At 38.5% G+C, this 21,774-nt stretch overlaps 2 protein-coding genes across 2 annotated transcripts in view; both read right to left on the bottom strand.

Annotated features, from left to right (window-relative positions):
- Positions 1-13,920, bottom strand: part of LOC105204647 (protein amalgam) — a 58,153-nt gene extending 44,233 nt beyond the window's left edge. Inside the window, exon 1 of the mRNA XM_011173804.3 lies at positions 13,472-13,920. Coding sequence (XP_011172106.1) covers positions 13,472-13,523 — 52 coding nt within the window. The 5' untranslated portion in view covers positions 13,524-13,920. The remainder of the gene's footprint in view (positions 1-13,471) is intronic.
- A 2,940-nt stretch (positions 13,921-16,860) lies between these two features.
- On the bottom strand, positions 16,861-20,495 carry LOC113003265. The gene is made up of 2 exons (XM_039447390.1): positions 20,319-20,495; positions 16,861-17,436 (listed from the first exon to the last, which is right to left on the bottom strand). The coding sequence occupies exons 1-2, from the start codon at positions 20,432-20,434 to the stop codon at positions 17,223-17,225; spliced, it is 330 nt and encodes a 109-aa protein (XP_039303324.1). The 5' UTR covers positions 20,435-20,495; the 3' UTR covers positions 16,861-17,222.
- Between the last annotated feature and the right edge of the window lie 1,279 nt (positions 20,496-21,774).

The raw sequence follows: 21,774 nt of genomic DNA, 5'->3' as shown, positions 1-21,774 counted from the left end.
TTCAAAACTTTTTTACTTATCATTATTGTCGATAACTCGTCATTCAATACGAGAAATCTGAAATCCCTGATTACTTCGTCTACGTCAATTCATCTCATTGTTACGACATCGCCGGCGTATTCTTAGGTACTCGTAAAACGCGAGTCACTCGAACAGGGATTCGCTTGTGCTTTATCTCTCGGGCGGACGATCCCGCGGATGTTCCCCGGTGGATATAAAAACAGGCTGGTAGTGGTACATCGCGCGTATGTTAATTATCGCGTATTACTACACACCCCGATAACAGCTCGCGCAATCTCGTGTCGTTAAACCCTCAATGAATCAAGCGCATTCAGGGAAACTAGGCTGCCTTCGTGCTCGACATCGCGAACTTCCGAATGAGTGTCGAACCTCGCTTTATCGGACGTGACTCGACCTCCACACAATCATTCGTTCGAACTGTATCGGAAATGACTTGACGGTAAATCGAATTTAATCGGTTATCCTCAGGTGACCTATTTTTGTTACGCGCGATTATTCTCTCGCGCTTTACGTAAGTAAGTATTTACAGTAAGTAAGTAAGTATTAATTAATATTCCGTCATCAATATTTATGTATTGTTAAAATTAATTATTCATGTGTCTTTTCGAGATGATGGAAAAGTTTCGTCACGTTCTCAACTCTGACGATAATGTTTGCTGAAATGCTTAGAATTTGACAATTAATGCGACGAAGAAGCAGTCTCGCAATCAATTTTTGAAACACACGTTACGTTGATCGTAAAAGAAAATAGTTTCCACTAATTGTAAGAGTTTCCACTTTAAGGCTAATGCTAACTGTTGAGACATAAACTTAAGTAACGTTACACCATAAAACTTGATATTTGCTCGCATCGAACAAACAATCCCGCGATGTCATTGAAATGTTAAAGATAGCTTACAGAGTGCATTGTGCATACATTAGTCTCTAATCGAGTTACGAGTTGATTCACGCGAACAGCGCAAATATTGCAGCGTAGATCGGAAATTGATTCAAATTACAACGCGCTCGGCACGATAACTCGTTTGTAAGGAATTTCTGATGCAACAATCGCAGGAAAGTGAAACGCCAATAATTGGCGATGATTCGTTGTGGCTCGGTCGCCGAGGACGCGACTTCTCGAAAGCCCTCACGGGTCATCGTGATTCAACCTCACGTCTTTAAACCTTCAATGAATCCGTTACGTTCGAAGAAGTCTATGGACGGATGTCATGCATGTAAAAAGGACTTCCTTCGTTTCTCGCGCGAGCTCCGACTTGAAGTGTTAATTGAAAGTGTTTAATGCGCTGTCTCTAACCACTTGCCAATCTATCAAACACACTCGAGAAAATTAATTCTGAGATGATAGCAAGAAAAAAGTCTATACACAAAGGAAAAGTTGTAATCTCTTAATTAAATGCAAAAAAATTAAACGTTAATATCATATATTAATTTTAAACTCGATTACAAGAAAAAATTAAATTAAATTTTATTTCGCATAAACTTTAAAATTAATTTTCTCAACGGTTATAGAAAATAACTGGGGCACTGCAATGATGTACGCGCGCGCGTTTCACAATTTCATCGTAATGAACATTCCAATGAAAACATTTCGAGTAAACAGTTCGCAGGTAATATCGCACTAGTTACGACGCACGAGCCAGTAGCTGTGTCATTAAACTTGAAACTAATCCGTCACGCTCGGAGAAACTCCAAAGCATCTTGACGCAAATCCTAGACGATGCGGAAGCTCAGCATCAAGTCAGCGCGCGACGCACATTAGCCGCTTACGCGCTCGGTGTAATTAGAACGAAATCGCGGGATTTGAATGCTCGATGAGATTCGAGGAGCCGCGAGGGGGAGTGAAAGGAAGAGAGGTGCGTCATTAGTAGTCCGACGGCTTGGTCGGTGACTGGCATTCCGTCCTCACGAGCCGCGGAACAGCGACGTGCCTTCTTCCATGCACACGCCGCGCGCCGCGCGCCGTCGCCGTGTCGTCTTTTCTTCTGCCCCGCGCGTTCCCTTCGCCTCGTTTCCAGCTTTTACGTGCCACGAATCGGGGTCCCACGAGCGTGGCCCATTCTCCGCGCGACGCGCACAACAAACGCCCGTAACGATTGTCCCGCTGAGACGCGAGGCGTATAGGTAATTATAGTACACCGTCACCGCGAGCGTTGACAATGTCGCTGACCCGATGGCCCATTCTTGTCGAATGTCTGCAGTGTACAGAATCAACATTTCGAATATGTTACCAACCCCCTTATTGGGGAGCGATCTGCTTGAATTGAACCTTTGCCACGGGGAAAGGGATAAATTGATTCAGCCCGCTTTTAGAAAAGGTCCTTTGAAATCTTTTTGTAAGCGATACTACAAAGTCCCATATTTTTTGGTTTAATAAGTGCATAAAATTAATGTTGTTTCTATCTAATGTTAATGGACCTTTTGTGCTTATTTGTATTTTTTGAATATTTTCATAATATTTTTTCTTTATACGATAAAAAATTAACGTTGTTATTCTCGTACTTTAATGTTGGAGTTTACATCATTATACGCTGTTAGGGTATTACTGCCAAAGTGGTCGCAGTGATTCAAGTAATTAAATGTCGCGCTGTTGTATTACATTTAATAAACAATGTGCAATAGTAATTACGGTATTAACGCACACGCTCATCATTCATAAGCCATTTGTCGTTACGTCATCATCCCGTTAATCGTATTATTAAAACTAATAATATTTATCTACGTGCAGGCATATTAAATTACACATTCATGCATAATAATAAGTTACAACTATTCCAATTAAATACAATTATTTCTCCAACATTATCCCAAAGTGTAATCGTGAAGAATTTTTTGTTTTTATTTTCATTCAAATGCAGGATCGCAACGCGAGCAAAAAGATTGAATGCACGGCGCCTCTCGCAGCACCGGAAACGCGCGACCGGATGATCGATTATCGAATGATTCCATTGCGCTATCGCGACTGTAAAGGTTTCGTCTGTTCAACTGGTTAACGGTACCGTGCCGCTATTCACGACTCCGAACGCTGCGTGGGCTGCGTGCTCATTATCGGGCGGCTCGTTATCCGTCGTCTCGTAGCGAGGGTTTCACGGAGGGATTTAATTTATCGGATCGTCGCACTATCGAGTGAAATCTCGACTTAACAAAAGAAAAAACGTGAGCTCCGCTGGAAAATCCTTAAAAATTCAAGAAATCAAGACGTCCTCAAGAATTTCTCGCACGAACGCGCACACATGTAACAAGGATCGAATTACTGAAAACTGACACGCGCAATTGTATATTGCCCTGCCGAAAATATCTTCCGGCTCGCGAGGAAATCGCGTAACTAGTATTTTGGGATCTCAAATATAACTCATACACTCTATAAATAAAAAGTTTTAGACAAAAAGCCCGCATGTGGGTAATCGAATGTAATTTACAGCTGTTTCAATAATAGTACATAAATCTAATGAATAGATATTCGTATCTCGTGCAAGAAACCATGACTTCCGATAATCCTCGAGTGTTTCGCGTAAGACATATATAAACAGAGTATTCGCTCAAGAAAGAGAGAGAGAGAGAGAGAGAGAGAGAGAGAGAGAGAGAGAGAGAGATGTCTGTGCGAGCTAAAAAGAACGGAGAGACCGGGAGAGCGCTCGTCAATCGAGGGACGATGATTTCGACACAATTTCCGCCTAGAAAGCAAAGCAGACCAGATCGCAGACGGAGTATTCTCTATATATTGGATGCGGTGACCGGAAAGCGTACCGAAATAAAACCTGCATCACCCTTTTGCATTAGCAGAGTTAGCCAATCCCTATTTATAAGATATTATGTTCGCCGAGGCGCACGCACATGTCCACTGCTTTGAAAGAAAGATAGAAATGAAGAAGGAAAAGGAGGAGGAGGAAGAGGAGGAGGAGGAGGAGGAGGAGATAGAGTGACGAGAAAGAGAGCGTCACGCACATATGCCTGACACGCGTAAAACGCGCGCACGTCGATGGTTTAACGCGGCACGCACATCGATGGTGGGTTACACGACTAAAAATACCCCCCCGAAACCATCTAGATAAGTCTCCGAGACCCGAAGCGGGTCGGATGGATCTGGTGGGCGGTTTATTAATGGACTCGAATCGACCAGAAATCAAAATTATTGTGGGCGTTTACGGTGGTCTCGGCACGCACTAGAAACTACCCGATGCGGCCGAATCGGAAGCTCCGGCAGCGTTACGAGCCGATACACGTATATAACAGAGCTGTAGCTTCACTTTTTCGACAGTTCCTGTACATTTGTAACCAGCGAGATTTCAGATTACCCGCCTATTTATTTCTAGTAGCCGTACGGTTTATTTTACGGACTTTCCTGCAATTGCTTCCCCCAGGAAGCAATTACTTTCAAACCTAGTCGTTATACTATTCACGTATATTTCTATGACATGCGCGGCGTTGTTATTTGGTTTCCGTGTTACCCGTACACGTCCAGATAATTTTCCTATCTCATAAATTTTCTTCAGCGTAATTGCAATTTGCACGCGGAAACGCAAAATTGACCGTAACAAGAAAAATTAAATTAAAAAACAGAGATAGAAATAAAACATACGATACGCAACGGATTTAGAAGTAGACAATAGAAGAGTAGAAAAATCAGAAATGAGAAAAATAGAAAAAATCAGATTTCTATGACACACTTAGGCTTGTTGTTCGATAAACGGCCGGCGATAGCCTCGGCGTATAAGACAAGCATTTTGTTGTCGCGCTTATCAGCTCATAGAAACGATTCAATACGAACTGTCGTACGAAACGTCTCGTAAACGTGGAATGTCGGAGACGACCACTTCTCGTTCGTCACGATGACTATTAGATCCTACTACTCGAAGACGATTGATCTCGTTTAACATTCGTATAATCTCCCGCGTGGCCTTGGTTCCTCTTGCGAATAAACCGAATGCTAATAAATTCAACGTCGCCGGGGAGACCTTTTAGCGGGTTTGACCTATTAAAATTCTCGGACGACAGCTGGACGAGAAGCTGATAAGTTTCTTAAGTCTCGGTCACGTTTAAAATATCGCGCACGAAATAATTCGCACGGTCACAGCTATATAGCGCGATACGTGTTTCGTACATCGCGGAGAAAATCTAGTTACCGCAAGGCTATTCGTACGCTTATGAGTCACGTACCAAGAAATGATCTATTGCGCCAATTAGAACTATGCTGATATAAATCAGCCTTTTCTCTACATTCGCTAATTTCCATAAAACCATTGAACTGAAAGAGCAGATGATTTTTCAGGCGTGTTCGACGAGTAAAACTGACTCCGTTAAGAAAATATGACGAAATTGTATGTAAGAGGCGCCTGAAAAGATCTCGGTAAATTTACTCTCTTTCTCTAGCGAGTGAATTGCGCAAACCACGGAAACGTTTGCTTCTCCTCGTGCTGTTTCGTCGATCAAACAGTGTAACGCGTGAATGCTGCTTGCATAAAGTCACGATGTCTCGTTTCTCTCTTACTGTCTTCCTTCCCCCTTCTCTCTCTCTCTCTCTCTCTCTCTCTCTCTCTCTCTACGCGGGAGATACAAACAAAACGTGTCTGTGAAGAAAAGATATTTACACGGCTGCCACTGCGCCGCATCGAGGCCGAAGCTTGACGTCTCTCGCTCGCAGCTGTGCAAATTGCTATCGTAAGAATGTGCATGTAAATGAGACGTACCGTGGAAAACACCGGGAAAAAGAGCGAGGGAGGAAAGAAAAGCTCTGCCCTTTTATCGCAAGGATTTCGCGTGATCTCGTTTTCTTAGATCAGCGGCCGGCCGGCGAGCAATCACGGGCCACAAGCGCGGGCTCGGCCTAAATACGAAACGGGAACAGCCGAAATCGTGTCTCCCTCGTTCTTCGCAGTTTTGCTCGGAATAAACGCGAGTCCACGAACGTGTTGGACGGTCTTGTTTCGATTTGGAGGCTCGTACATTCGACAGCGCGAGGAGAGTATGTAACAGATGCGACTGCGTGAAACAGATGTTATAACAGATCTTAATCATTCTGAGCGTCTCCGGAAAATATTTGTCTTCGCTTCTATAAAAATATTAATGAGTGATAATAAAAATATGAAATTGTTGTTAACATATGTACCAAAAAGACGGTTAGATTTTTATACAAATCCGCGCCATATCCGCGATTCTATATAGTTCTAGATAGTTCGGACAAACAATTCTATATAGCGTCGATTAACCTAACAATAAATAAGCGTCTCGAGTCTCGCAACTCGCGAACGCGCCGAGACCATTTTCTCGCCAAATATTCGGTACACACATATTCCGCGAGACCGGTTTACAAAAAAAATATACGCCGATCGCGAAGATCAAAACACGAATCAGCGGGTGTCGATAGTGCTAAACGGCACGAGAAACTCGATACTGTTATAAATATTTCCATGGTAATTTACGTAACGCCGGAAAGTTTCATAACGTAACGTGCTCTCGATCGCGCCTATGCAAAAAGTCAAAGGTCAAAAGCGTCGCGAAAAAATTCTACATCAAAAGCGTTTCGACACAGGACGATCGCGACCTTTGCAACGAGCTTCCTCGTCTCGATAGACCGGCGATCGGTGACCACGGCATTAATTACGCGCTAATTTTACCAGTAAACATCAGCGTACTTGAAGGCTCGCCACATACTAGGACGACTCCGGAGCGATAAGGATTCTTATGTAAATATGTTAACGGTTTTATCGCACGCTCCCACTCCGGCGAGCAAAAAAAACAAATTCCAAGTGCCTTGCATTCGAGTGCCTTGCATTCGCCGAGAAACGAGAGATTGGATACGACGATATAAAACGTTCGTTATGCAACGCGAAAGAAGCGATCTCGCTTGAGCGATTCGCAACTCGAAGACCAATAATCGCATTCTTTGAATTTTCTTACGCGAGTTGAGCAAGCTGCGTGCACGAAATGTTATTATCGCACTCACCTAGGCGTTGGCATTACAGCTAACGCTTACGCTATTAATTAAATGTGCTATTCCATGTCAACTTAGATGTTAAATTGACGTTTCGAAAGCGAACTTAACTATTTGCGCTAGCTATTATCAATAATTTTTCTTACTCATTCTTAGTAGTTGTCATTTCCATATTTCTTTTTCTGTAATCGTATGCCAATGACGTAATTCGCTGCAAGCAACTGCAACGAGAAATAACGATTTTATCTATGAAATTTGCGTATTTTTCTACGAAATCAAGGAGCAGATTCATCGAGTATATTACCATAAATTTGCATATGCGGACTGATTACAGCGGGATCATCAAAGAACCGGAATTTATTTGATGTTCCTTTTCGCATAAACATACCACAGCGATCGGAGAAATTTACGGCACTGCGAGATAGGATCCAAAGACTCAAAGTTAAGGGCCAGCTGTCCTATGCGCTGACTAGACTGACGAACTTATGGATGGTAACAGTCCGGCTGACTCACAAATATCACATTTCCTAACGAGTAGAGAATTCAGGTATATGGCGATTAATGCGTCTCCCGAGGGAAAATCTGCGGGAAAGCGGAAGAGAGAGAGAGAGAGAGAGAGAGAGAGAGAGAGAGAGAGAGAGAAGGAGAGAGAAAGGGAGATGACCAAGGTGCTTCCTGACAGAAAAGCTTTTTCTCATGCGGGTTGACCTCCCATAGAGCATTTTCCCCTCCTGTCGGCCCCATCAAGCTCAATTACTTAATTAACAGACTAAACTCGCGTGAATATGACGTAATCTTTGATAAATATATTTGTAAGCGACACGTGTATTCTCGCGAAGAAAAGTGCGCAGGAGGCACACGCATCGGAAAAAGACTACGAATGTAAATATATGTATAGCGTAAATATATGTATGTGTGTATGCGAATTGTCACGTCCCATAATTATTCCGCGGTGAGAAATAAAAAATATAAAAAGTTTCATACTCTACAAGTCTAAAATAGAATTTTTTTCAAATTTATACGGCTGTGCATTATGCAAACGAACGATCGCTAAATTCCTAAAAACTTCGTCCGCGCTAAAAAAATCGAGGTTTGGCTAATTCAGTCGTTAAATGCCAAGGATATTCGAGAAAAACATCGCATTAATTATTTTATCGTCGTGATCAAAATATTGCAGCACGAGAAGATTCTATTAAAGATGAACGTTTCTCAATGTCGCTATCGGAAGATAGCGTTATTAACAAGATCGTAGATATATGTATACACATAAATATAAACTTGGTACAAAACGAAAGATTGATGACAATTAATGTATGCCAGGAACGAGGGAAGTCACGCTGTTGGACAAATTTTCTCGCGTCCATAGGCGTCGACGTTGTCGACATTGCCGACAAACAAGACGGAGTTTAGCCGTGTATACCGTCGCCTCGTCGTTACTATCGGAGCTCATTTATATTGACCCTTAAATTTCTCCACGGATCGGTGACGCACGGCGGAAGGAGAATAACGAGTGATTCAAGGAGAAACGACGAGGATCCTTGTAGCTGACTATCTCGATTGCGCAAACGCTCGATACCCGACGCGTGTTCGCGTATCGTACGCATGTTTTAGCTTGTGCAACCGGCTTTTCCTCTTTTCCCTCCGCGGTCCGGTATGTCAAAAAACGAGCCGCCTTATTGCGAAAGGGAAAACCGTTATTGCCCGCAACCTTCGACACGCATAAATGGGTAATGATTTACGAATCGGATTTATGCATACTTGAAATGCGAGGGACTTAGTGTTAAATTTCGAATTTTCTAAATTCCTGAGCGTCAGAGTAAAAAGGTATTTTACGAATTTTAGCCGTCACCTCTTCCATTTGGAAATTGAACCAGAAGAAATTTGTCGGTTAAAAAATTGTCAATTTTTTGTCTCCATAAAATAAAAGACAATATTTTCTCGTGATTCGTCAATATTTTTATCTAGCAGTCTATCATAATACATTGGTGGCTGAACGTGCCGCCTGAATGGCGCCTAGCTTTTGCTTTTGTCTATAAATCAATATAGCCTGCACGTAATGACAAACTAAATTTCGTAGCAGAACTTATACGGCTGCGACCGCGAGCATAATTCGGGGATAATAATGTTCACCATCGAGACTTGCTGCACTCAAATTATCGCACTGTCGCCGACTGCGTTGCCTCGTACATCACCGCTATCGAATCACCAATTCAAATTCTTGCAAGTCCTTGAAAGAGACCCAATTGCGTCGCGACACTTTATCGTCGCTCTCTTTCAGTTATTATCAGTTCCGTATCGTCCGTGCATTGAACTTAGATCTTATCACGCTCTTGGCGCCGTCATAATACAATAAGATCCTGCATAAGGTAGGCTTTCACGAAGATGCTCAATCTATCTATAGAGTTTTCAAAAAGACTGTTGTCATAAAAAAAAAATTATTTTTACTGTCCTCATAATAACTTTAAAAAATGACTTTATACGGTTACATTTAATGCATGAAAATAGGTGCAATTAATTTTCCTCTAATTGAAGTAACGGCGATAGTATTAAGTCATAATAATTAAATAAAATTAATTAACTAATACTTATTCTTTAATGAGCAATTAACACACTTTCTATAATTTTAATTTTATCTAATAAATGACGATCACGATATTACTGCTCGATATTTTACCGTCACTATTTTAATTTAATTATTATAAATTTTTAATTATTGTTATTTCACTATCATCAATAAATTAAGCTTATAATTCTTACTCTTCTTGGAAAAAAAGGAATTTTAAAATTCAGAGAAAAATATCTTTAGTAGCAATAAAATTCAAAAGCGAATAATAAGTAGTCTGTCGTGGAATCTACTTTTTCTGTTACTTCGTGCCAGCTCGTGTTCAAGGATTACTAACGAAGGACAGGCGGTACGTATTCCGGTTATTTCCTAATCCCTAATTCGTCTACAAGTTCGAACAGGCATGAGGCTCTTCACGATCGCAGTCACGCACGAAACGAGTCGGCAAGTCTGTGTGACGGTGGTCCGTCCGCCGGAGTAAGAAAGGAAGCCGCTCCTATTATTATGAAAAAAGAATAAAACGGAGCAGCGTGTCCGATACGCGCCGTGGAGAGCAGAGGCCGCGAAGAGAAGCGTTTCTGCGAGCAGCGAGCATTTACCAGAAAGCTGTAAATGTCGAGCTTCTCTCGCTATCGACGATCGGCCATCGGCGGAACCGCTTCGACGTCCCGACCATCTGCCTTCTCCTCTCCTACCTGAAACGCGCCTTCACCTGGCCGGTCTTTCTCCCTCCCCCCTTTCCTCCCCCGTGTACTTCGCCGCCACCTCCGCCCGGCGAGCGGTCTCGTTCATCTTATTTTCGGGCCATTCAGCCATCGTCACTGGTTCTCCGACAGGCCACGCTTCTTCGCGGTACCTCACGTGGAGAACTCTCAATGGAATTCTCCACGACGAACGCGCTTTTTGCCAGACTCTCTTTCTGAACGACAACTGGGAGAATTCCTCCCCTCTCGTTCTTCCCCGCTCGCTACTGGCCCTAAGTACGATCAGATGCTCTTTCGATTTTTAATGGCGAATTACGTAATCGCAGCACGACGGGATCGGAAACGAGACGCGAGCAGAACGGAAAGCCGCTAGATGACCGTGCGGAAATGGATATTGCATATTTCTAACGAGAACCCTAAATTATATACTGTTACGTTTCTGACCTGAGACCTTTTTGATACAGTTTAGCCAAGAATATACTTATGAATATGTAATAAAGAATTTTTTACTGATTCAATAATAAATATTATTTTTTGATACGATCTCTCCTATGATCTCTCCTACGATCTCTCGTTACTTATTCAAGATTGCATTAATGAGTGGAAACGTTTCTTCAAAATTCGTTCGAGAAAGAAAAGATAAACGTCGATTTGCTCATGTGCTTCGGAGGTTTTACCAATTCTCTTTATAACTTTTGCTCGCGGTATTGGTCGAGTCGAATTAACGCGATCAATACCGTTCTCTAACTTGATGATCAATTCGAGTGACTCGCCCCAGTGCGACTACGATGTCTTCCGGTGCGTAGGTACACCAGGAAGCGTAATTAAGCTTTTTTTAAATACGTAATTGCTTCTTCCGCGGCAGCGATCACGACGTGCTCGCCGATAGCACAATGACAACTATTGTTGCTCACACCACTGTTCGTACAGAAGATGTTAAAGCACCTTTTTCTATTTCGCATTTTAAATCTGCGCGGATACAAACATCTGAACGTTTACAAGTAATGTGATTTTTTTATTTTTGATATCCAAAAGGTAAAAAGAAGTAGATTTAAATTACAGACTTTGACGCTAGTTACTACCCTATGGCAAGCCATTTTACTTTTTAATAGCATAAAAGAAACGTTCTCTAATATAAATGTTTGAAAAATAATTGTCTCAAAAGAATTTGAGTTTAAATAAATAATTAAAATTATTTCTGGACACAGTAATTCCATGAATTACAATTATGAACGCGACATAATAAAAATACAAATTATTTTGATGTCAATACATAATTTTAACTCATGAAATTATTATTACGCCGCGACCTCTTTCAACGAATTATTATTATACCTTGACATAATTTTAATTCATCGAATTTTTATTATGGACGCGACATAAAAATAATTCCATATTTTTGTTATCGTATTCATAATTTTAATTCGTGGATTATTATTACGTTTGGACATAATTTTAATTATTTATTTAAACGTAATTCTTCTGAGACAATTATTTTTTAAAACATTTATATAAGAAAACATTCCTTTTATGCTATTAAAAATAAAATGGCTTGCCATACTGCTCTAGCGCTACAATATTCCTAGAATATTATACAAATATTGTTAAATATTAAAATAATATTTCAAGAATATAATATTTCGTAATATTATAGGAATATTGTATTAATGTTATATGTCTGATTTATATAATATTCGTGATATATATTATGAAAATGTTCATAAACTTTATAATTATTATTATTAAAAATTGTAATGTTTCCAATAATTTAAAATATTGAAGTAAATAATATTTTCATGCAATATTCATATAATATTATCAAAAATAGCAATATAACCATTTTTTAATTATCTAATATCGAATAATATTTCAGGAATATTATTTAATATTAAATAATATAGTAGCGCTTATATTAGGTAATCGACAAGACAACATTCATAAATTGTAAGATAAACCGGTTTTGACATACCTATAATATTTTTTAATACGTTTGATAGAGATCTAATGTAAATCGAAATAAAGTCGCTATAGGTGAACGTAGATTGAAGGTACGATAGCGCGAAAGGTTTCTTAACCGGAGAAGCGAACGTTCGAAACTCCACGTTCGTCTGCTCCTCGAGAAAGAGAGAATGCGCTTATTTTCGCGCATCGATGAATGCGACCGATCGATGAACGCGCGCGATCTTCACTCGAATGATCTCGCGGCGCGAGGGATCGACAATACCGCACGCCGCGCCGCCGCCGGAGCAATCTCGATTTTTGCCGGCGAATAATGAGAGACGCGAGAGCGGAGGAGGAAAGATCGGTTGTACCGCCGTTCCCTTCGCGTTCTTCCTTGGCGTAATGATGGGCCCGTTACCGCGATCTACTCCACGCTATCGCCGTGCCGTAAAGCAACGCGCGCGCGCTTCTAACGCGGTGTTCGTTACAGAAGCGACGCCTTTGAGGCGCGATAATAAATGGTGGCTTTCGCAATGGGGAGTACTCCCGGCTCGCTACGTTGTAAAGAAAGGTACGTAAAGTTACACGAACAACAAGTGAGAATCGCACGATTTATGACAGAGCGTATACGTTTTCCGTCGTAAATGATTTCGTGTAATTCTTACGCTCGCCGCGCGTGTAATTTTACCGTACGTTCTCACGGTGTATTTTTATGATAAATGCAATAAAAATACCATATGTGGTAACCAACGCGTTATTTCTATTCTCCCTTACCTCTCTCGTCAATCACCTCGATGCGAGTCAAGCCTAATTGATATTAAACTGACGTTAAATATGCGAATTAATTATAACTGACGTTAAATTAATTAACGTTAAAGAAATATTTATTTATGCATCACATCTTTGTAAAGAGAAATAAATCACGCGAATCAATTTTTTTATTTTTACATGACAAGAATAACATATATTTTAAAGCCACCTTTCATGGAAATAAAACGTTTGATTTTCCTTGTGCATCGCACAGGGATAAATATTCGAGAAGAATAACGGGCAGACAACAAACTCTTATCAGAGACGCCGATAAATTTCGTTTCAAATGTCAAAGTCTCTGTTTATAGAAGTGCGTTATCACGAAGCTACCGATTCAAACGATCGAAAACAAGGCACTCTAATCCTCTGGCAGATTCGAATAATTCACTCGTCACGCGCGCGGCGCAAGTTTTCAACAAATTTCACGGTCGCGTCCACCGCGGTCCATCGAACGGACGACGCGACGCGCAGTGAATGAAATAGCGAAATTGGAAAGAGACTCACTTTGTACGGCGAGAAGGAGCACCAGGAGGCCGAGTATTCGCGGCGGCAGCATCTTCCCTCGTTGGAGTCGTTCCTGTTTCTCCTCTTGTTTTCACCACTTGACATCCAATGGCACAATGCGCACCACTCTCTCTCTCTCCTCGAATCTCGCGCGGAGGAGAGAGACGTTTCCTCGCCGGCGCCTCGGATCCTACGCAAAGATCGTGCGATCAACGGACGACAATAACACGCGCGGAGGAGAGAAAACGATATCCCGAGAGGAACGCTCGGTCGGCTCGAATCGCGACCAAGATCGAACGCACGCGCGGCGATGGGTATCCGTCACCGTGTGTGTCACCGCCGTCCTCTCACCGTCGCCGAACGGTAATCGAGCTGGATACCGAATACAAACTGAGCGCCGAGCGTCGAGCGAGGCGAACGCGCGCACGGTATCCAGAGAGCGACGGTGGCGGGCGGAATCGCGCCCCCGGCTTTTTATGGGGACCTGCGCGGTCCGGCTGCGCAGTAGCCACTCTAACCTCTGCGCGCGACGCGCTCGTGTGTGTGCATGTGTGTATGCCCGATCGTGCCCGATGCGTGCGTGTGTGCGCCAAACTGCGCGTCGTTCCACGTGTGCACGCGCTCGCATTTCAAGTTTATTTCATATCTCGCATTCTGATTAATACGAATTGAAAGTTTTCTTTAAAAACGAAACGCGTGAACCATATTAAATAATAAAGATTCAAATTTAAACCTATTCCTTGAGTTAAATCCCAGTATAAAGCAAGACACATTAAAGCAACATTTAGAAATAATGAATACTTTTAAACGTTTTAAAATAATATTGTACCAATATTTTAAAAAGATTATTTGATACATTTTACTTTTTCGAAATATTGTTAAAATGTTTTAAAAATGTTATCTCTAAGTCAAAGTTTGTATTGATGTTATTTACAACATTAAATACAGTATGTTTGGAAACATTTTATATTATTAAATATTGTTGTAATAATAATTAACAATATTAATTTTATATTTATTTAAATAACAAATTGTTAATTTTAACTTTTATCTATCAAAATCTACTATTTTTACATATAACATGTAATTAGAAGAATCTCATGTGATCAACCCATTAGTGATTAAATTGTTTAGTTTAAAAAAAAACAATGTCCATTATTAACGCATGCATCTAGAAAATAGTAATTAAATTTCAAATTTAACCGTTTTAAAAATAAATTATTTAACTCCGCTATTATTTTAGTTAAATTAACGACATACCCTTAGTAGCACAGTACATTTGCTTTACATTGGTTAATATTGGCGAAACATTGGTTATGTTCGGGAGTACATTGGCCAATATTTCCCAATGAAAAGCCAATATTGGTCATAGAATTAATTGTACACGTACTTATTGCTCGCCAATTAATATACAATATTGCACTTAAATTGGAAATGCATTAGCCAAGATTTGCCAGTCTAAAGCAAATATTGTTTTTTAAAGAAACGTTAATGTGCTGTCAATGTTACGAGTTAACAATTGTATGATATTGCACTTACATTAAAAATGCATTGGCCAAGATTTCCCAATTTAAAGCGAATATTGGTTATACAAGAAACGTTGATGTATTGCAAATATTACGAATCAATATAGTCGTACGATATTGCACTTACATTGGAAGTGCATTATTGGTCAAGATTTCCCAATCTAAAGCGAATATTGGTTATAAAAGAAATATTAATGTGCTGTCAATGTGTTGCCAATGTTACGAGTCAATACTTGTATTTGTAAAAATTATCGATAGACGAAACAGATCCATAAATGAAGAAACCTCGATCTACATCATAATGAGCAAACAATATTTTTTAATTGTTTCAAAAAAATTTTTTTTATAAAAATTTTTTATATTTAATTTAATTATTGTATTATATTGACATGTATTTTCTAACTGCATTCTTACTCAAATAAATAACAGAAAAATACTATTCCGCATTTGTGAAATTAATAAAAAAACTATAATTTTATATTTGTTTATATAAATAATGTGCTTTAATTATACATATTTCATTTTTTCGATAACGTATGTTGACCTGATCTAGTTATATACCAGTTATATACACGTATCAGTACAAAGTGTTCACAGGTTATCACGAGGGATCAGTTCGCAGCGATCACACAGGTCAAGCAACGTCAGTTCACCGGAGTCGCGACTTGGAGGTGACCGCTTGGGTCCAAAAAAAAAAAAAAATTCGACTAATATTGCAACTCCAATATTGGTTAAGTAAAACAAAGTGTCAACCTTTTAATATTAGAGACCAATGTTGAAAACCCAATGCATAAATCAATATATAATATTGGGACGGGATCCGATAGTGCACGGTGCCAATAGCCCATCAACCAATCATCTTGACTTATCTAACCCAATCAACTGAAAAACTCTCGGCATCGGCTGCTGTGAGTAGTGGTGTGTGCTATTGATCCCGTGTACTATCGGGATCAGCCCATAATATTTATATTTTTTTTTTCAATATGAGACCAATATTGCAACTCCAATATTGGTTAAATAAGAGTCATTATCATACTTTGCAATATTGAACCAATATTGAAAATCAATTCACAGTAAATAGATAATATTGGATTTATGTGATTTTTCAATATTGAACCAATAACGCAACTCCAATATTGGTTAAATAAGGGTCGATATCATACTCTGCAATATTGGATCAATATTGAAAATCAATTCACAGTAAATAGATAATATTGGATTTACATGATTTTTCAATATTGGACCAATAATGCAACTCCAATATTGGTTAAATAAGGGTCGATATCATATTCTGCAATATTGGATCATTATTAAAAATCAATTTACACCCAATATAGAATATTAGGTTTACATTATTTCCCAATATTGGACTAATATTTTGTGCTACTAGGGTAATCAAGTGGAAGTAATGGACAACCTATAGAAATGATTAAAATTAATTCAAACTGGTTTGATATATAAGAATTGATATATAACACTACGAATTTAATGGTGTATGCAAGAAACCTGGTCGAGATATGTTATTATAAAATGTATGCTCAATTTTTAATCTCGAAAGGTATTAATTCGGATATGGAAATCACATTTAAAATTCTACTTGACTGCTGTTATTATCGCCGCAATCTCTCTTATCTTTGCGAGGACACGCGACACGCTTAATCTTAGATGATACCGCGATAAAGCCGCCAAATAGATCTTTAACACGATCTCGATTCTGGAATGCAATTACCGCTTGAATCAACTTTTTATCGTCACGTTCTACTCCGCTCGTTTTCACGTGTTCGCTCGCACATAAAAATGTTAAACGTATATTAGCAAACGAAACGCATACGTTTCTGATTTTCTTGATGTAGGCGTGTCCTCTCTTACTTTGCCATATCTTTCTTTACTGCTGCGTTCTCAGATAAATTGCGTATCATATGATTTAAGACGTTTAGCGGTTCATTCTGACAATAAGAGCTTCATTGCAGATTATTCAGACCTATTTGCGTATTATCTCTTCTAGACTTCGTCACAGAGTATTTCTTTCAGTAACCGTCTAATGCTAATGCGCGTCTCGATTCGAGGTAAATCCGCCACTCGGTGTCGCCAATGCCAAAGTTGGCTGTGAAAACATGAATGTAAGTAGGTGTAAAGTTTCTCGCGGGCGCACGCAGCAACGCGCAAGCAGCGCAAACGCAACTGGCATACCAACGATAGCTAGCTTACGTGCTCACATATGGGAGTCAATTTGCACGTGGCGGATGTACCGCCTCGCGATCTTCTCGTCCCATCCATTCCCACTTGCTTATAGTGTAAAACACGATGATGACGACGTTAAACGCTAGATTCCCGCTTTCTAAGTAAACGTTGATGCCACTTACGCGAAGGACGTGTTCTTTCCCTCCGGAAGGTCCTATCTCACATTTCTCTCTTACATACATCGCGATCCGATTGATCCTACAAAAAGGAAATGTGAGTCATTGACATGAAATTTCAACAAAGAAGTAATGATTAGTTTGACGATCGGTTAACAAGCATCGTAATGACATCATTGTTCATACAATTGGGACTTGTTAATTGACAATAATAGATTCGCTGTTATGAAACCTCATTTTCTAAATTAATTTTCTTTTTTTTCTAAATTCTTTTCACTAACGATTATTAATAGCTTTCTCTTAAAATTGATTTTTAGGCCAATTATTTTTTTTTAAGAGAATCATGGAACTTTTTCTTTTAAATAAAGAGAACAAATTAAAAAATTAATTTTTAAAGAAAGATAGAATTAGTTTCAAGGACATGTGTTCTTACTCTAAAGACTAAGTTCCATGTCATCAAATATGAAAGACCGTCTAGCATAATTTATATTCTCATAAAAATATCTCTACTATCTCATAAAAATATCTCTACTATCTCATAAAAAAAATATCTCATTAAAATTGCATCAAATAATTCTTTTGAATTTTTCTACAATTCACTTAATAATTTATTGTCGGTCTCTATGTTGTAAATAAAGCAAATGGATGACAAAACGAGATATTTTGTTGTCTTTTACTAGATATCGATCAATTATGTTAAATATATGAGTCATCGCGACAGTGAAAAAAATTTCTGTTTTTGGCAAGGGCTGCATTAACATGTCACTGCATTTTGTACAAGCATGACTTATCAGCGGCGTGACTAATACTGCCACAAAGAAAAATGATGTCATGCAGTGAGAAGGTGCACATTTCGCGATGGTAGCCAATTGTCTTACACCATTGTGTGTTAAAAAAACTGATTATTAAAATTTTTTTATGAAAAACCGAGATCTGGGCCGATATTCATAGTCGATTCTTATATTTAAGATCTTCTTAAGTATCACCTTAAGATGCCATCAATCAGAGAACCATATTAGCATCTTAACACGTTACTTAAAACGATCTTGAAATAAGAATCGAATACCGGTTCTAAACAACTTCTTTGTGTTTTTTGTTTTCCCGAGAAAGTTATGCTCGAAGACACTTCGCTTTTGTAGAAATCGCGAAGGAAGAATCATTTTTCTACTGTAAATTACCTTTCACCGAAAATAAATATGCTGTCATATTGTGACATTGAAGAGAGTAAGACGTTATGCCAATCAGTTGACCGCATATGCGCGAACGAAACGTGATTCATTCGGCCGCAAATAAGCATTATAATTAATCTAGTGGACATGGCGGAAAGACACATGTAATGCATCGTATGTATAAAATTAATCAGCAACCTTCGATTAGTTTCCTGCATGATTTTTAATGCGCAAAGCACTCAAAAAAGAAATTAATCTGTTTTTAACAACAACAGTTTACATCGATTAAAATTAAATTGTACATATATATTTGAAAAATAATTGCGATTAATGTCAGGAGTGAAACTTCTGCTTGAATCAATTGTGGAAGTGAAATACGAGATTCGAGCAGCAAATAAAGTGAACACAGAGAAACGCTTATCGGTATTTCTCCATTTTTCTTTGTTCTTGAGATTTTTTAAAAATGCTACGCTTGGAGTTTTAAATGTACGGAAGACAGTTGAATTGCGTTTAGTCGAGCATTGACAAAATATGACGAAAAATATTTGAGTCGGTCAGGTGAACGGCGCCATGCATTTCCGTTTCGCGCGTAACAATAACAAACGTGGTTTTTAACCAAACAGTTATCGTTGCTCACATGAATAATAACGCAAACTGCGAGCACCAGTGAATCTGTAAATATAGGAAGTATAAAAATTCATCGAAAGAAGCAGGCATCTAATTAATATTTATCAAATCGTTTCGTAACTGGGTAAACATGTAATAATTATTGCATGTGTTGTATATAAAATATAAAAAATGACGACTTAATGCAAATACAATGCAATTTGCGTCGCAAATTAAAAAAATTTTTTAATGCGTATTTTGCGCATTTGAAAAATATATTTGTCTCTTTCCTAAGAAGTGAAAAAATATTTATAATATGATTAATATTATAAATATAAATTAGATGTACATTATAAATATACAAATATTTATAACATAAAAGCAAAGCTGATGAGATAAATTGAGTAAATTCTCCTTAAAAATGAAATTAATGTTTATATGTATGTGCGTGTATTGTCTTATATCTGAGTGTGTGTCCGTACATTGAGCTCGAAACCATGCAAAAAAGTTATTTTTTTGAATCCGTGGGTTTGCTAATATAAACCCATATGACTTCTTCTTCTTCCGATTGATTTGGCACTCATCCCCAGTGAACTAGTAGGGCAGGGACAATTTGGCCATTAAACAAAATTAGTATGTGGAATACAGGATTAAATGGGAATACAGGAGGATATGATTGCATAAAAAATAAGGAAGATTGCGTCAGCAATCCTAACCGCGCTTTTTCACTTTATTACAAACACGCTTATTGGTACACGGCCAACCAGCGACTTCAACCCATATGACTATGCGGATCAGATATCCTTGCGGAGAAAACTGATTTGAAATCTAAAAGAAACGTGTAGTGCCATTGTAGCATAGAGTTATGCGTTTATTCTCTATTTCTCTTTGTGCCGAACACTCGAGTTCAAATCCGACATCATTCTATTCGATTGCTTACAGCTGAATGCAGTTCAGTTCAATCAATTTGGTACTTGTCTTTCCATTGGGTCGCGGAGACGATATGACCATACTCCAAAGGCTACATACAGCTGGATACATAATGAAAAGGCAATAAGAACAGGGAATAACAACAAGCAATATTCGCAACTTCTGATTGATTTGCAAATATTTTCTGTGGCTTCTGATTGGTTGAAATCTGTTGCCTGTATCTATTCCCCGTGCTTTTTATAGTGCGCTGAATCCTTACCTCGGGACTCCGTGTTGAACCGTCGAGACGAGCGATCGCTTGCTCTTTCCTGCGTGATAACCATCTGGCGCTCGACAAATCTGGATGCCGGTGAGTACTTCCGGATATCTTGGCATAAAAAAAAATAATATAATTCTTGCTATCTGCTATCCTGATTATCAATTAATTTCACCAAAAAAAAACATAACTTTTGTTACATTCCATTTGCATCTCACTCTCATTCTTGGTAGACTCTTATCTTGTAATATTATTTTATTTAGCATATAATTCTATAGTCCAAAGATGCTTTTATGTAATCATTTAATTGCATTTAATATCTTTACAAACATATATTATAATTATTAGCAGCTTATTCTCCTTTATTAAGAATTACTATAGAAGGTGATTCAGAACGACCAATGTGTCCCTGTAAAGACTTGTTTTTGAATAAATTCTAAGACGATTTTTCCTGTACGAAAATTTTGTCCGACGCTTACTTTTTTAATAATAAGAGAAAAAGTTAACGAATTACGGGCCGTGTACAGGGTGTTGCGTTCACATACATGTCGGTCTAACTGGTTGTCTATTCATACAGGCGCGCATGGTGGTACACAACTGCGTACGCTTTGTCACGTCGGCAATATCTTACCGACATGCCGAAGCGTACGCAGTTGTGTACCATCATGCGCGCCTGTACGAATAGGCAACCAGTTAGACCGACATGTATGTGGACGCAACACCCTGGCACATGGTAGACAAAGGCAGCGCAACTCACTGACCGACACGGGTAAGCAACCGGTCACTTGACCGGAATTTGCTCTTGATATTATCTACGGCAGTAAATATAGCACTGGGTACTTTTCATGTTTTCTTTCTGTCTTTATAAATTACCTGTATATTAATCAACCTTATATACTTTCGTTTCATAAAACTGATAATACATATCGTATTTGTGTTGTTTGTTACATTATTGATTATTTATTTATTTATTGTAAATTATAATTGTTGCTCTTTATTTATTTTATTTATTATACGTTACCAACATCTTATATATAATAGCATTATATAATAAGGACTTCTATAGACTTAGCTATAATACTTTCTCATTGATATAATATTATTAAGAAAGTATATTTTTACAGCATTACCAAGCTGTTTGGATGTATGATTAGTTTCTATCTTCCTTATTATTGCAATTAAAAAATAATAATAATAAAGATTTATATCAATTTAAATAATCCATTTATAACTCGTATTACTGTACTAACAAAATATTATTTTTTCTAATGCTATTTATACAGAATGCCTTTGAGACTTTATTATTGTCCTTGCAGTCTTATCTATCTTTGTCAGGAACCGTCCCTATGATAGGTGTATCTCCTACTATTGATATCTTTATTAACATTTGTTTCATTAATGTGATCTTTTTGTGAATTTATACATTATTTATTTATTTATTTCTAGGATATAATTTGTG

Source organism: Solenopsis invicta, chromosome 3 (genome assembly GCF_016802725.1).
Source record: "Solenopsis invicta isolate M01_SB chromosome 3, UNIL_Sinv_3.0, whole genome shotgun sequence".
Taxonomy (NCBI): Eukaryota; Metazoa; Arthropoda; class Insecta; order Hymenoptera; family Formicidae; genus Solenopsis; species Solenopsis invicta.
Note: the sequence above shows the minus strand (reverse complement) of the source record. Positions and strands in the feature narration are given on the sequence as shown.